Source organism: Pelophylax lessonae (assembly GCF_965119305.1).
Source record: "Pelophylax lessonae genome assembly, chromosome: 5".
Taxonomy (NCBI): domain Eukaryota; kingdom Metazoa; phylum Chordata; class Amphibia; order Anura; family Ranidae; genus Pelophylax; species Pelophylax lessonae.
The window spans coordinates 327,851,200-327,866,097 of NC_138772.1; the positions used below are offsets into that span (position 1 = coordinate 327,851,200).

The 14,898-nt window shown below is 41.3% G+C and overlaps 1 protein-coding gene across 1 annotated transcript in view; it reads left to right on the forward strand.

The window, feature by feature from the left end:
• The window catches only part of RIOK1 (RIO kinase 1), a 56,636-nt gene that overhangs the window by 22,939 nt on the left and 18,799 nt on the right, over positions 1-14,898 (forward strand). The window contains exons 9-13 of the mRNA XM_082259206.1: positions 1,984-2,070; positions 2,428-2,565; positions 4,682-4,785; positions 6,899-7,005; positions 12,159-12,224. Of these exons, the coding sequence (XP_082115332.1) occupies positions 1,984-2,070; positions 2,428-2,565; positions 4,682-4,785; positions 6,899-7,005; positions 12,159-12,224 (502 nt within the window). The remainder of the gene's footprint in view (positions 1-1,983; positions 2,071-2,427; positions 2,566-4,681; positions 4,786-6,898; positions 7,006-12,158; positions 12,225-14,898) is intronic.

Genomic DNA, 14,898 nt, shown 5'->3' on the forward strand with positions numbered 1-14,898 from the left:
TGTATGGATCAATAGCCTGATCACGAACAGAACTATACTAGTTTTTACCAAAGACCTAGCAGAATACATTTTGGCCTAAATTTATGAATTTTATTTGATGTATTTTATAACAGTTGAAAAAATTGGGGTTTTTTAAAAAAATTTCTGTATTTTTTTCATTTATATAATAAAAATGTGAAAAAACCCAGTGGTGATCAAATACCAACAAAAGAAAGCTCTATTTGTGTGAAAAAAAGGGGGCCTAGACATATGGCTGGTGAGGTTCAGATGCTGATCCGGGAAATGGGATTAGTGAGGCACTTGGCACCAGGTCCTGCTAGTTTTCTAGTTAAAGCACATTGAGTGATAAAACTGGTGTGAGAAGGACTAATGGGCCATACACACTATACAATTGTCTTTAGATGTTTTCCTTTAGATTTACCAAAAGCATATAATATGAGGTCAAATCTAAACCCTTTTCAATTTGTATGCAATCAGGCAGGCCTTTGCACTACATAGTTGAAGGTAAATCTAAAGGAAATCTTAACAACAAAAGTTGTATAGTGTGTATCCAGCTTAAGTGTTGTGTGAATTTCAGGGAGTAAAGCTGGCCATACACTTTTTGTTTTTTTTAACCTGTAAGCGTAACCCATAACAACTTGATAAAAATCATGTGCTTTAGTAAGGAACATACATTCTACATTAATAATTATGCTACCAAAACTAGTGTGTGCTGTATATTGCTTCAAGCATTGCTCGTTTCTTCTTGCTGGAGGCTCATTTTGCTGAAGCCCAGATCCCTTGAACAGCAGTAAACCATAAAGTGGAACTAAACCCATCGATTTAAAGGTTTAAAAAAAATAGTTACATTTCTGGAATACCGGGATTGCCATCTCTCACATTTTGCTTTTGTCCATAACCAAACTGTCAAACCATCATAACTGATCACATGTGCAGCACCATAGCGGTTGAAGATCAAACCGAAGCAGCTTCCTTAGCTGTAAAGTATAGCAGGGTTTAATTCTGTCAGCAGATCAGCCTCTAAAAACTGAGCCGTGCCTAAAAATTCCTAAAAATAAAGAGCAACTCGGCAATGTGCAGAGCAGGGTCAAGCCATGTAGTATTGGATTTTACCCAATTAAAGACCAGGCTTTTTCTGGCTTTTTTTTTTTTTTTTTTTTTTTTTTTTTTACAAGCTTAAATCAGTATTTCTCTTTTGTTCATTGAGGGACACAGCTCCTGGTCTTCTTAACCATTGTGTTATACTGCCCCCTACAGGAGTAGGTCTGGTTGTCCCTGTGGGCCATATCGTCAACCATCCCCCCCCCTTACTGACATAGGGGCTGTGGGTCGGCCTGGTCCACCGCCTGGGGTGGGGGCAGGGTTCTGTGCTGGCGATTTGGGGGGGGGGTGCACCGCTGGTGACCAGGCTATCCACTGTGGGGGGGGGGGAAACCCCTCTTCCTGCCTATGCTGTTTTCTGAGGCCTAGGAATCCCTCCTGGGTCTCTAGTAGCCGTGCAGGGCCGCCATTTTCTGAGGGATGCTGGCGCCTAAATTATTATTATTTTTTATTTATTTTTTTTCCCTATTTAAACATCCCTTGTAATAGAAATCAGAATGACTGACAGGTCTGCTTTATGAAGAGATCTGGGGTCAAAAAGCCAGCCTGGAGTGATTTAGCGCAGGACTTAATTTTCTGACTAAAGTTCTACTTTAATGCAAAGGCATGGGAAAGAAAACCTTTTCATCGATACACTTGCTGGCAGAAGGGACCTTGGCAAACGATTATTACCTGTGCAAGAGCACAGTGATGGGCAATGAAAAATAGTTGCTTTATAAAAATAGATTTTCGTTGTCCTGTTTGGTCCTAGTACATTCTGCATGGATGTACTTTTCCTACAGTTAAAAACCTTTTTCCTCACTACAAAAGATCTGATTTCACTAAGCAGTTAAAATGAAATGAAATTAAAATCGCATTAATTGTCTGCTTTTATTATTCAAGGTTAAACACTGCAGGAATTCCTTGTCCAGAGCCCATTTTGCTAAAGAGTCATGTCCTCGTGATGGAGTTTATTGGGAAGAATGACATGTGAGTAACTTTTTCAAATTCACTTTTCAAAGTGAACTTTAAGAGGATTAGGAATCTAAATTATTTGAGCAAGTAGTGGTTAGTGAACTACTTTTTCGTTAGCAGTCCGAGTTTTTTAAAGCTGTGTTTTTTTAAAGTGCCTGGAATGTGTTGCCCTGTAGCAATGGATCTAATTCAGTCCTGCTTTTGTATGGCAGTCCAGTTATTTAGGAGGAGCTCAGACAGCTTTTTACAGTTTCAGACACACAAATTGGGTAAATTCTGTTTGTGTTTTTTTTTTTTTTAAAAACCTTTTTCTCTTATATTTTTCTTATTGGTTTTCTTCTGTTCTCAGCAATATTTTGCTTACATTTTAAGGCCAGCTCCCTTGCTGAAGAATGCCCAGTTATCGGATTCCAAAGCCCGAGAGAGTTACTTGGACATCATTCAGTACATGCGAAGGATGTACCAGGATGCCAGGCTTGTGCATGCAGATCTCAGTGAATTTAACATGCTGTAAGTAATGCATATTCCATATTTCAATTGTGATTTAGGGTGGAAGAAATGTGTTCAGTACTGAGGCGTAAACTTTTTCTAAACCACTCCTAACAGAAGTCCTATTATCTGCAGTAGGATCAGCATGATCTGTATGGAACTAGATCTAGGTCTGATTCTAATCCCAAGCAAGTGTGAATGCTAAAATAAATACAATTCATTGGCTAATACATTTATTTTGTAAAAAAACAGACCCCACCACCAAAGGAAAAAAAGAAAATAAAAAGTAGCTAATCCCAATTTACTTAAAGCGTGGCATGGACTCTTTTTTTTGTAATTTGTTATTAAAGTTGAAGCAAAAATAAAAAATGCTTTAACCACTTGCCTGCCAGGAACTTTTACCCCCTTTCTGCCCAGGCAAATTTTTAGCTTTCAGTGCTCACACTTTGACAATTGTGCAGTCATGCAACCCTGTACCTAAATGAAATGTTTATCATTTTTTTTAGACCAATAGAGCTTTCTTTTGGTGGCATTTAATCACCACTGGGGCTTTCTATTTTCTGTTTAAAAAAAAAAAAAAAAAAAATTTTCTTGTTTTCTGTTATATTTAGGAAATAAGTAATTTTTCTTCACTGATGGGTGCTGATGAGGCTGCACTGATGGGTAGCATTGATGGGGCTGCACTGATTTATTAGTGTAAACGATGTGCTGACAGGCTTTTCCAGTCAACAGCTCTCATTTTCTCCCACAGGCGCAGAGTGTGATTGGACACATCTGATCATATGATAAAGGGCTGCTGTAATTGGCCCTTTACCCTGATCTGTAATCAGCTGTGTCTGAAAGACAGAGGTCACAGAGCACGCCCTATGTGCACCGCAGTAGGTGCACAGGGGGTGAGGTTCCTGGAGAACGTCTATTGACTGTTTGGATTGTCTATTGACGCCCTCCCAGAACAGGGCTACCCCCCTGTATCTGTCTTTCGTCTGTAGCGCGGTTGGAAAGTGGTTAATAAAGCTCAATAAGTTAATGAAACGCAAAGCTTTTATATTCGGGTCATTTGACTGTGAAGTATTCTTGTACGGGAAAATACTTGGATTAGATACAGTGCCAAGGAAGCACTTTTATATTTGTGTATTGAAAACCCAGCAGACTTTCCTCAACTGATCACTAATGTGTCCCTATGACTCGGAGAGCCAACATTGTTGCTTCTGAATTAAAAGCTTGACTGATAATTTCAGCATTGTAAACAAATCCAAAGGAAAGTCTGATAGTGTGTCCAGAAAATCAAGTACAAGTTTACATTCCCGTAGGCATGTACGTCATACTTACCCTTGTGGCTGTTATAAGAGATGACTGGGAAATGTTTGGCAGGAAAGCACTTTGAGGAAGAATGGCTGGCTAGGTTTTAGTCCTAGCATTAGCTAAAGTGGGTCCAGTGGTCCATATGTATTCATGCCATTACTAGTTTTCTAATAAATACAATGTATGCACTATGCCAGTGTACTATTGTCTTATTTGCACAGTTAAAGTATAACTAAAGGCAAAACTTGTTTTGGATAGAGTGGAGAGGGATTAAGACGCTTGTCAGTTTTTATTGGTCTGTGCCTCCTTTATGGAGATTCATCCTCTCTATTTGTCTTGTTTACCATTATCATTGAAAATAAAAGTTAAAAGAAAATCCCAAATTTTGGATTGTCCCCAAACACGTAATAAAGGGGAAATCTTCCAATGGGTACATTAGTTCTGGTGACTTGGCGGTCCCTAAGGAAACCCCTTAATTTGCAAGTATCATGTTTGGCTATGGGACAAGGAGTGAAGGGAAATCTCTGCAACGGGACAAAGATGGCAAAACAAAATCTGACAGGACTTATAACCCTTCCTTGCTCTATCCAAAATGGGGGGGGGGGGGGGGGGAAGAAGTCTTGCCTATAGTTCTACTTTAATGAGAAATGAGTTATTCATACAATGCTCAGGCCTTTTATGTAGGATATACATTTTGTGTGGCTCCAGCAGGAACTTGGTCAAACAGATTGTTATTTTTCATATCTTTCTTTTCTTTTACATTATGGAATTTGATTAGAGTGTATTTAGATAACTAATTTTTGTTTTTCTTTACTCATACCCCTCAATATAAAAGCTATCAGAATGGCCAAGTTTATATAATTGATGTATCTCAGTCAGTGGAGCATGATCACCCACATGCTTTGGAATTTCTTCGCAAGGACTGTGTCAATATAAATGGTGAGTTTTCCGCATTTGCACATGTTTTGATTTGACACTTGTTTGAGAATCTCTTGTTTCTTCCCAGGTGGCGTTACAGGATATAGACGCAATTCTCATTTGTCAGCACAGTCATGTGGCTACGCTGATCAATGACCACAAGTGGTGTTTAATGCATTGTAAAGTTTTGTCCCATTACACCAGCTGATGTGGGCATGCGTAAACTGCTGGCGCTATAGAAATCCTGAATAATAATAATAAAGAGAGATGGCCTTTATAGTAGCTAAGTGCGGTTGGGGAGGGGGGGTGTTTAAATGTAATTTTCTTTTATGGAAAGGTTATTGTCTACTAGAATGAAGAAAAAAAACTTTTTTTTTAATAATTGCTTTGGAGCCTGCAGACCATTGCAACAATAATTAGTGGATCACAGCTGCAATGCACAGGCGTCTGTATACCCTTTCCTTAGTTGTGAGGCTAGAGGTAGTAAACAAATGTGGGCAGTGATGTCCCTGCACTCCACTAACCTCTACAAGTCCCTCTGCTGTGGTGGCAGATGAGACTAGTAGTCTCTCCATTCACAGATAAATGTGAATGGATGAAGTTTTTGTGTTGGCGGAACTATGCACAGCTGCGTTGAATTAAAAACGAAACAGAAGTCTACGTAGAGAAACGCCTTGAAATTTAGGTAAGTGTGGGAAGTGGTTTGGGGGTAAGGGCCGTTTTGTGTTCCACCCTAAATATGAGTGTAACATGAAACCTGTTTACAAAGGTAGATGGTCTCTTAAATATCTCCTTAACGCTGCACGGGCTTCCGCACCAATGGTGGCCCAATAGCCTGCAAGAGTCAAGGACATTGAACAAATGGAAGATCTAATCTCTGCATTACGGGACAAGTCAAAGGAAACATAAGCTCAGATGGTTTTGTTGGGACCTCTTCTGCTTCTCTGATGAACTCCTCCAATACAGATAATTAGGATTTACTGTCGGTGATCTTCACTGCCGGACTGGTGCTGTTAACCCTGGCTCCTTGGGTCCCCCACACTTTTTTTTTTTTTTTTTTCCTTCTCCCTCCCTCCCTCTTTCTTCATTTGCTTCTTCTCTATTTCTTTAAAAAAAGGGTGTGCACAGACATGTTACTTTTTAGACTTCCCTGTGACGTGGGAGATATTTCTGGAGATTTGTGGATATCCTCCCACAAACAAACCTGCCTTTAACACAACCTGAATGAAGGGTTCTTTATATTTATGTACAATTGTTTTGTTTATGCGAAGTTGTCTTTTTATTAAATCTGTGACACATCTTTAAAATAATAAAAAAAAAAAAAAAGTGTTTCTTGTCTGGCTGCCTGCTGCATAGTATAGGAATCTTAACATGAACTGTTGTGGGCCTTCTTCCTTCATTCATTGAATTCTTAGTATTATTTCCCAGAATGCAAAATGTTTTGTGATTGGAAGAAGTGCATCCTGTCATTCATCTGCTCATCCTCCATTCACAGAATCCTTTGCATTCTGCAAAATAGAATTTGTTCTATGAATGGAGAAGAAGGGAAGTAATGGGTTGGCAAGTGGTACAACTCTGCCATTCTTACGAAGGTTGATGTTGACCTCAGCAGCATTTGGAAGATCAGTGCTGTGCGGAAAACATTTATAGACTATTCAGCAGCCAGCTGGACATGGGACACCCTTCATTAGAGGTAAGTTATGGCCCTGCTGCTATATAGGCCAAAAAAAAACAGAACTTCAGCTTAAAAAAACATGGCTATATAATAAACTCCGATGTCTGTAACCGAGTTTGGATGAAAATGTGGATAAAAAAAAAAACAGAACTTCATCTTAAAAAAGCATGGCTATATAAACTCCAATGTCTGTGACAGAGTTTAAATGAACATGTGGATAAACAACATGTTTTTACTGGAGGAAATTTATAGATCTCTTTTTATGATTCTTTCTATGGGGCTATGTTTGTGAATGAGTTCTGTGAGGAACGTATCCACCCATAAATACAGGGTACGCTATATAAATGCATATTCGGCTAAATTAAACAGTTGATATTTATTTTTCTGTACCTGTTTTAGTAAATGTTTAGTTTTTTTAGTATTGGTTAAGTTTACTGAAGACATTTTTGTGTTTGGCAGATTTCTTTGTGAAGTACAATGTTGCAGTAATGACGGTACGAGAACTGTTTGAGTTCATCACAGATCCATCCATTACTCCGGATAACCTTGATGCTTATTTAGAAAAGGTATTTTGACCTTTTTATTTTTTAATAGCTTTACAGTGGCTTACCGGGCCAATTCTGACACTTCTGTCATACATATAAAAATCAACATTTTTTTTTTCCCGCTAGAAAATTACTTTGAACCCCCAAACCATTATAAATTATTTTAAGCAGAGGTCCTAGAAAATAAAATGGTGGGTGTTGCAATTTTTATCTCATTACCATGTTATGGTATTTGCACGGTGGTTTTTCAAATGCAGATATTTTTGAAAAAAATAGACTTTTTAATGAATTCTAGTGAACACAATAAAATACCCATTTTTGTCAAAATATAAAAACAAATGTTACGCTGAGTAAATGGATACCAAACATGTCACGCTTTAAAATTACGCATGCCTGTAGAACTGAGACAAACTACAGTACATCCAATTATCCATAGGCGATGCTTTAAAAGCCTTTTACAGGTTACCAGTTTGGAGTCACACAGGAGGTCTGGAACTAATTATTGCTCTCATTCTGGGGGCGCTTTAAAAATTTGTTTTTTTTTTTTGTTTTTTTTTTATTTAATTTATTGTTTTTACACTGTACCTCATATATTTTTTTTTTTTGACAGGTCCTCTTTATTGAGAGATCTGGGGTCTATTAGACCCCTGATGTCTTCTCTGGCTTTCAAAGCAGCAGAACAAACCAAGATTGGTTTAATGTGCTGCTTCACAAGCCATTAGTAGCTGGTAAACAAAGAAACCAAAACCGTAAGTCACCAAATGCTCATTGCTTCCGGCTTCTGACATCACACAGTGGGAGGAAGAACATCAGTTCATCTCAATGTGTCCGGGGGAAGCTGATGCCTCCGGTCACATCTTTGCCAGGCTTTCGAATCGGGAGGTGAGCACCCCTTCCACCTCTTGTAAAAGTAATCCGGCAGCTGTGTAGCTGCTAGGATTACTTTTACAATGTGCAGGATCTAGGAAAACAATACCAGCACCATGACTGTAGCTGCAGTCATGATCCTAATATAACTGTTTCAATACGAGGCTGTATATATACGTCCAGGGGCATTGAAGTGGATAAAGAAACCTTGTCACCGACTTAAAAAAGTTCAGGTAATAGCATAAACAAATTGTAGTTATGTAAATGCTTATTGCCAGTATTTTCTCTCATTTGCAAAAAGGATTTATGAACTTGCAGCGTGCCTCTTAGCTTGTTTGCAAACTATTTCCACATGATAGCGCTCTATTTTTTGGGGGGTGTCTAGCAATTGTTTGTTGGCCAAGCTCTTCTGCCCCTCCCCTCATCTCCCTACATAACATTTTATTTTATGTAGATCTTATGGGGAGGGTCAAAGGATAATACTATAAAGAAACCCTTCTCAACCAGGGTTTGCCAGGAGTTCTTGAGCTGTCGCTAATTGACCTCTCATCTGATGGTGCCCTCCAAATCCAAGGCCCTTCAGCATTTGCTGGAGCTATTAGCATGCCACCAATGATCTTTATAGCTCCAAGGGTGACGTTAGAAGTACCACTGTAAGGGGGCATTCTTTCCGCTAGCCACCAATATAAGGGGCATTTTCCAAATGCCCCTTGATGGATTAAGCTTAGCAAGGGTTCCCTGATACCTGGAAATTGTTTCAAGGGTTGAGAATGTTTAGGAAAGGCTGCTGTAGAGTGCTATAGAGTTTCAATTGAGTAACAGCTCTGAGCCTGTTGCACATCACATCCGAAATGGTGGCTTCCAGCAGCAGTCTTGGGGTATTTCGATGTCTACACAAAAAGAGAAGCGCTTACTGGTAAGAAACATAAATGAGATAAGTTACATTTACACATTATCATATAGGTAGATTGCTGTTAAAATTAATGATCTGGTTAGTAGGTGTGTTTATAACATAAAATATTTAAGGGAACTTGGTAGGTTGCATTTCTCTGGGCCATATACAGCCCAAAGCATTTTTATATCTCCTGTACTGCAATAATATAATATTTACAGAGCATTTCCATCCTCTCTATTCTGGTCTGATTTTAGCGCTGAATAAATGAGCCTTGCTAGCTTAGTTGATGTAGAATATTTATGATATTTAGTTAAAGTGGTAGTAAACTCAATATTTTTACCTACAAGTAGGCTTATAATAAAGCTTACCTGTAGGTTTAAATTAATCTCTCCTAAACATGCACCCCCCCCCCCCCAATGTTTTACTACAGCTTTGTCAAAGTCGCACTCAAAAAGAAACACAAGTGTATTTTCAGTGAGGACATTTTTTTTTTTTTTTATAATGTTTGCATAAATTTACTTTTGTACTCGCTATGCCATATTTCCCTAATATGCAGATTTTTCATTCATTGTAAGCATAGAAAAAAGTGGCAGGAAAACAAATGTTGTTTTCTCTTTCGTTCATTGACGGACATAGCTCCTGATCTTCCTAACTATTGGGTTATACTGCCCCTTACGGGAGTAGGACACTAGGCAGAAAAAAAGTCTGTCTACGCCTACGGGCAGTCCCAGGTGGTATACTCCCTCTCTCTGCTATAGTTACTGTTTTTTTTTTTTTTTTTTTTTTGTGCCTAGTCAGGAGTAAGGATCTAGTTCCTTGCTGGGATCTCTGGTCCTGGCATTTTCTTCTTAGATGGAAATTATTTCTCCTGGATTTTTTCCTGTGAAATCTACAATCAACTGCCGGATGGTCACCCCAGTCTGGCCAGGGAGTGTGCGCATACCTTAAAGGCTCCACGTTATGTCAGCTGTGACGTCGCCCCACCGGACGGGGGCTGGCCTAAGAGTTAAACTCCTCGCGAGGTCGCATACGTTCCTCCTGGCCGACAGCCCTCCATTTAGATCAAGAGAAGGTTCCATCTGGATCGCGCCCGTCTGGTTCCTGGTATAGTAACGGTCCCCCCCTCCCTCCCTGGAGGGTTTTGGGGTGGACGTGGGCACTTCTTGGGATGCTTACCTTCACATTTCAATATGTGTCGGTCTCCAGCGTTTGCTCTGCTTTGCCGTGGCAGAGGAGCATTATCCGTTAATGTCATTACCTTTTGTCTCGCCTCTGCTCCTCCGGTCTTCACAAAAGTGCTGGCCCAGTTGCTAGCATTGTTACGCCTATGGGGGATCGTGGTAGTGGGCTTCTTGGATGACCTCCTTCTGCGAGCGGAGTCTCTTACTGCTCTGGTGGAAACCTTGGAAATCACCATACGAGCTTGAGGGTGTTTGGCTGGATTCTGAATTTTCAGAAGTCTGCTCTGGTTCCGTCCACAAAGCTGAACTATCTGGGTCTGACTTTGGACTCAGCCTTAGTCAGAGACAAACTCCTGAAACTGCAGGCTGTAATTCATCTCCTGCTGTCCAGCAAATGGTAATCTCTCCGGACTTGCATTCGGGTTCTGGGCCTGATGGGGGTCTACCTTTGAGGCGGTTCCGTTTGCACAGTTCCATACAAGGTCCCTGCAAGGGAGATTCTGGGACTGCCCTCGCTGGGCTTAGTATGCCGATCTGGTTCGGTGTGACTGGTCGCCGACATTTCTTGGAAACTTCCTCTCAGGGAGGATCTGCTGTCCCAAGGACCAATTTACCATCCTGCTTTACAGTCGCTGGCTTGGACGCCTTGGCTGTTGAACGCCAGGTGCTGATGGTTAGAGGTTTGTCTGAGTTGGTGATTCCAACGCTGTTAAAAGCTAAGAAATCTACTTCTAGGAATATCTATCATTGTACGTGGAAGACGTACATTGCGTGGTGTGAGTCTCTTGGGGTTCAGCCTCACTCTTTTCGGTGGCTCAGATTTTGACCTTCCTTCAACGGGGGGTGAGCAAAAACTGGCCTTGAGTACTATAAAGTGTCAGGTGCGGCCTTAGCGGTCTTCATTTAACAGCCCTTGGCCACATACTTCTTGGTGCGTACTTTTCTTCAGCGAATTAGACACTTGACCACTCCAGTGTGGTCTCTGTTGCCGCCTTGGGACCTTAATTTGGTGCTTTTAGACCTCCAGAAGCCACCTTTTGAGAATATTCAGGAGATTCCCCTGTTTACGCTGTCCCTGAAGGTGGCCTTTTTGGGGGTTTTTACCTGTGCGCGCAGGGTGTCGGAAATGGCGGCGTTGCCCTGTCCACCTTACTTGGTGGTTCTTCGCCCTTGTCTGTTGTTCCTTCCTTGGGTTGTCTCTGATTTTCATTTGAATGAAGACGTTGTGTTGCCTTCCCTGTGTCCCAGGCCAACCTTTCACAAGGTTCTATAAAGTGGATGTGTTGGCATCTGCGGATGCTTCCTTTGGCCGCAAGGTTTTGCAGGCTGCTGTTTAGAGGACCTGGTCCTCTTTGAGGGTGTACTGTTTTTTTAGGTGAACTTCTGTTTACCTGGTTGGCTATGGTTAGCCTTGGGAATTTCTTTTTCGCTGTTCCCACCCCTCATGTTTAACACTGCTTTGGGACGTCCCAATGGTTAAGAAGATCAGGAGCTGTGTCCGTCAATGAATGAAAGAGGAAATGGGATTTTTGACTTGCCGTAAAATCAATTTCTCTGATGTTAATTGACGGACACAGCACCCACCCCTCTGTGGAGTTGTAATTCTTCTGACACCGATTGTAACAAAACTGGGAACCTATAGCAGAGAGAGGGAATATACCCCCGGGGACTGCCCATAGGTGTAGCTAGAGTTTTTTTTTTTTCTGCCTAGTGTCCTACTCCTGTAGGGGGCAGCATAACCCAATGGTTAAGAAGATCAGGAGCTGTGTCCGTCAATGAACATCAGAGAAATGGATTTTCTGGTAAATCAAAAATCCAGTTTTTTAGAGATCAACAATTTTAAAGTGGTAAACCCAAAAACAATTATTTATTTTGCAGCTTACCAATCCAAATGTGCTAGTAGCTTGAACACCCTCCTCCCCCCCAGACTGGCAATTCTGCTTTCCAAAGGTACCCCTGTGCTCCTTCATTCAGAGTGGAGGCACTATAATACAGGAGGTGTGTTACTGGTCAGATCACCAGGGGGAGAAAAAAATAGAAAAAAGCCTAAAAAAGACACCACATCTAATGATTGGTAAGCTGCAAAATATTACATTTTGGTTTTGGGTTTAATACTACTCTAATATTATTACACTTGCCCTGCAAGTATTGTGCTCTACACAACACATGATTGATTTTGTGTGAAGGCCTTCGCTGTTAAATGATAATTCTTAAGTATAGGTGTTTTATAGGCAATGAAGATAGCAGCTGAAAGAACAGAAGAAGAAAGATCAAGTCAAGATAAGGTTGATGAAGAGGTAAGTGCCTTGCATTTACTAATATAAAAAATAACTAAATGAATAAAATGTGAGATGCAGCTGTAGTGTGATATTGTTACAGGAACAAGTGTCCCCATTGGAGGATTTTTCCTTGCCTACTGCTCAAATGACAACTCAATTTTTGTGATATATTTATCTGATAACTTGTGCTAATAAATAGTGGTAAATCTGTGTCTCCAAACCAATAAGCTCAACTTTCTTGCTGTTATCCTCATGCAATCGGTTTCCCAGCTGGGCTCTTGTCAGCCCCATCCACTTGATATTCCAAAAAGTCAATGGTGGAGTCCTTAAATAATCTGCAGTTTTATCAAAAATGGAGTGATCCAAGCAGCTTATCAATGAGCTCATCATTGACAACAGACTAGCTATGAGTAAATCTCTAAGGTGAAATGTGTTTGCTTTCTGCTGTGCACTAGACCACTCTGTTTTTAATAAACTCTCCAGAATATGTATAGACTCCAGTGTTGACTTTTTGGAGTATCGAGTGTTTATCCTGTGCACAATTGAAAGTACATTGGTGCAAGTGTAATGTGGCTTCAATTTTGTGCTGCTGCATGGTTTATTGATGTGTTTCAATGTGTAAATATAGTATATGTATATTAGGGGTGCACTGATACCATTTTTTTTTTTTTTTTTTTTTAACTACGAGTCCTGATACTTTTTTCTTTTTATGTACACGCCGATACCAATTATGGATACATATCGCCTAGGTAGAGGGGTGGTTTGGGGGGGGGGGGGGGGTAAGTAGTTGGGTGAGGGCAGGGGGGGTGGGTGGTTAGGGAGTTGGGTGAGGGGGGGTGGGTGGTTAGGGAGTTGGGTGAGGGCAGGGGGGCAGTTAGGGAGTTGGGTGAGGGCGGAAGGGGGGGGGGGTTAGGGAGTTGGATGACAGCAGGAGAGGGGTAGGGAAATAAGTGAGGGTAGGGGGGAAAGGAATAGTGGGGGAATAAGTGACGGTGGGGGGGATAAGTGATGGTGGGGGGAGTAGGGGGGTATGTGAGGGTGGGGGGGAGTTGGGAGGTAAGTAAAGGCAGGGTAGGGGGTTAAGTGATGGCAGGGTGGGGGGTAGGGGAATAGCTGCACAGCAGGGGATTAGATCGTTGGTACACAAAATGTTGAACAGAAATTTTCTTTGAAAGAGCAGCACACTTTTCATGGTGTGCTCTGAGATAGGGTTGTCAGCAGCAGGGAATGAATCAATGGGTAGGCTGTGCTGCTGTGTCCCCTCCAGTATCCGCCTGAAGCTGCATAACTGATTGTGTGTCCTCCTCCCTCCTCTGCCTAGATTTGGCTGGATTTCATGTGGTGGGGGGTAGATTGGGGGGGGGGGGGGAACTCACCAGTGTCCTGAGAAGGTGGACCGTATCTCCAGGCATGCAGCCAGCGCCATCTTGCCTGGCTAGCCGGCAGAGTGATAGAAGTCGGTAAACCGTTGGGGGGGGGGGGGGGGCTTGGAAGACTTTCGCACATGTCAGCCAGGTGAAAGAGGATCCCGGGAGGCAGCTTAGATGGCAGAATCTGCTCCTCGAAAGTTGCTGCATTTGCTGCTGAACACCTCAGGAAGGCAGGAACGCTGAGCTAAGTGGCTTCTTCCTCTCTGGTCAGACACACCCCCTGTTGACAGCTGAAATGTCATTGGTAAAGGACATGGTGGCCCCGCTCCTTAACAACCAATAACTGCTGCCATTCTTTTCTTTACATTTCAGCTGTGAGCAGGGAAATCCAGCTAGAAGGTATCGGTTTCGGGTATTGGTACATTTTCACCGATACCCCTGCAAATGCCTAATATCAGCACCGATACCGGTATCTGTGCAACCCTAATTTTTATAGCATGAATTTGGTTGCGTTTTCACAAAAGTGGTGGTGGTGGTGGTTATAATCAACTTCATCTGACTTTATATATGTTGACACTCCTAATTTCCACCAGAAAATGAATAAATGCGCCTCAGTAAATTTATGAGATTAAAAAAACATGGATTGTTTACAGATTCCGTGGCTAGGCTTAAGATCAATGGTGTCATTTTCAAATCCTTTCCTATATTTAGAGTGACCAGTTAGGGGTGCACCTTTTTTGCCTCTTTTTTTTTTTTTTAGCACTAGGCATTAAACCACTGGCTGCAAAACTGAGAGGGGATGTCAAAAGGCGGGTAGGGTCTAAGAGGAGTGCGTGTCATTATAAGCTGAATACATGTTGTGCTTGCAGGACCTGGACTCCTTCTTGACCAAAGCTTGATCCTTAATTCAGGAATTTGGGGATTATTCAGAATTTAGTAAAGAACTGAACCAAATCTAGTTTTTTTTACTATAGCTAGTTTTCCCATAGTGCTGGTTTCCCTCACATGCTTAATCCCAGTATTTTACCAGTTTAGATATCTGGTTATTACTGTCCAAATCCCAGTTAAAAACGTTAGCGCTAATATACTGCTCTTGATTATTCATGCATGCAAGGACAGGAGTAGGAGGTGGAGGGATCTTCCGCTTTCTCCTATGGGCAAGAATAATCTGTTAAGATGGTTTTTCTCCCTAAGTTTTTATAAATTCTTTCTAACTCACCGTTGTATATTGCCAGTGATACTTTTAAATACATTTAATGCCTTCTGCTCACTTTTCTGTGGGGTTCTCAGTCCCTAGGATCTCCATGGGCTTGTTGAAATCG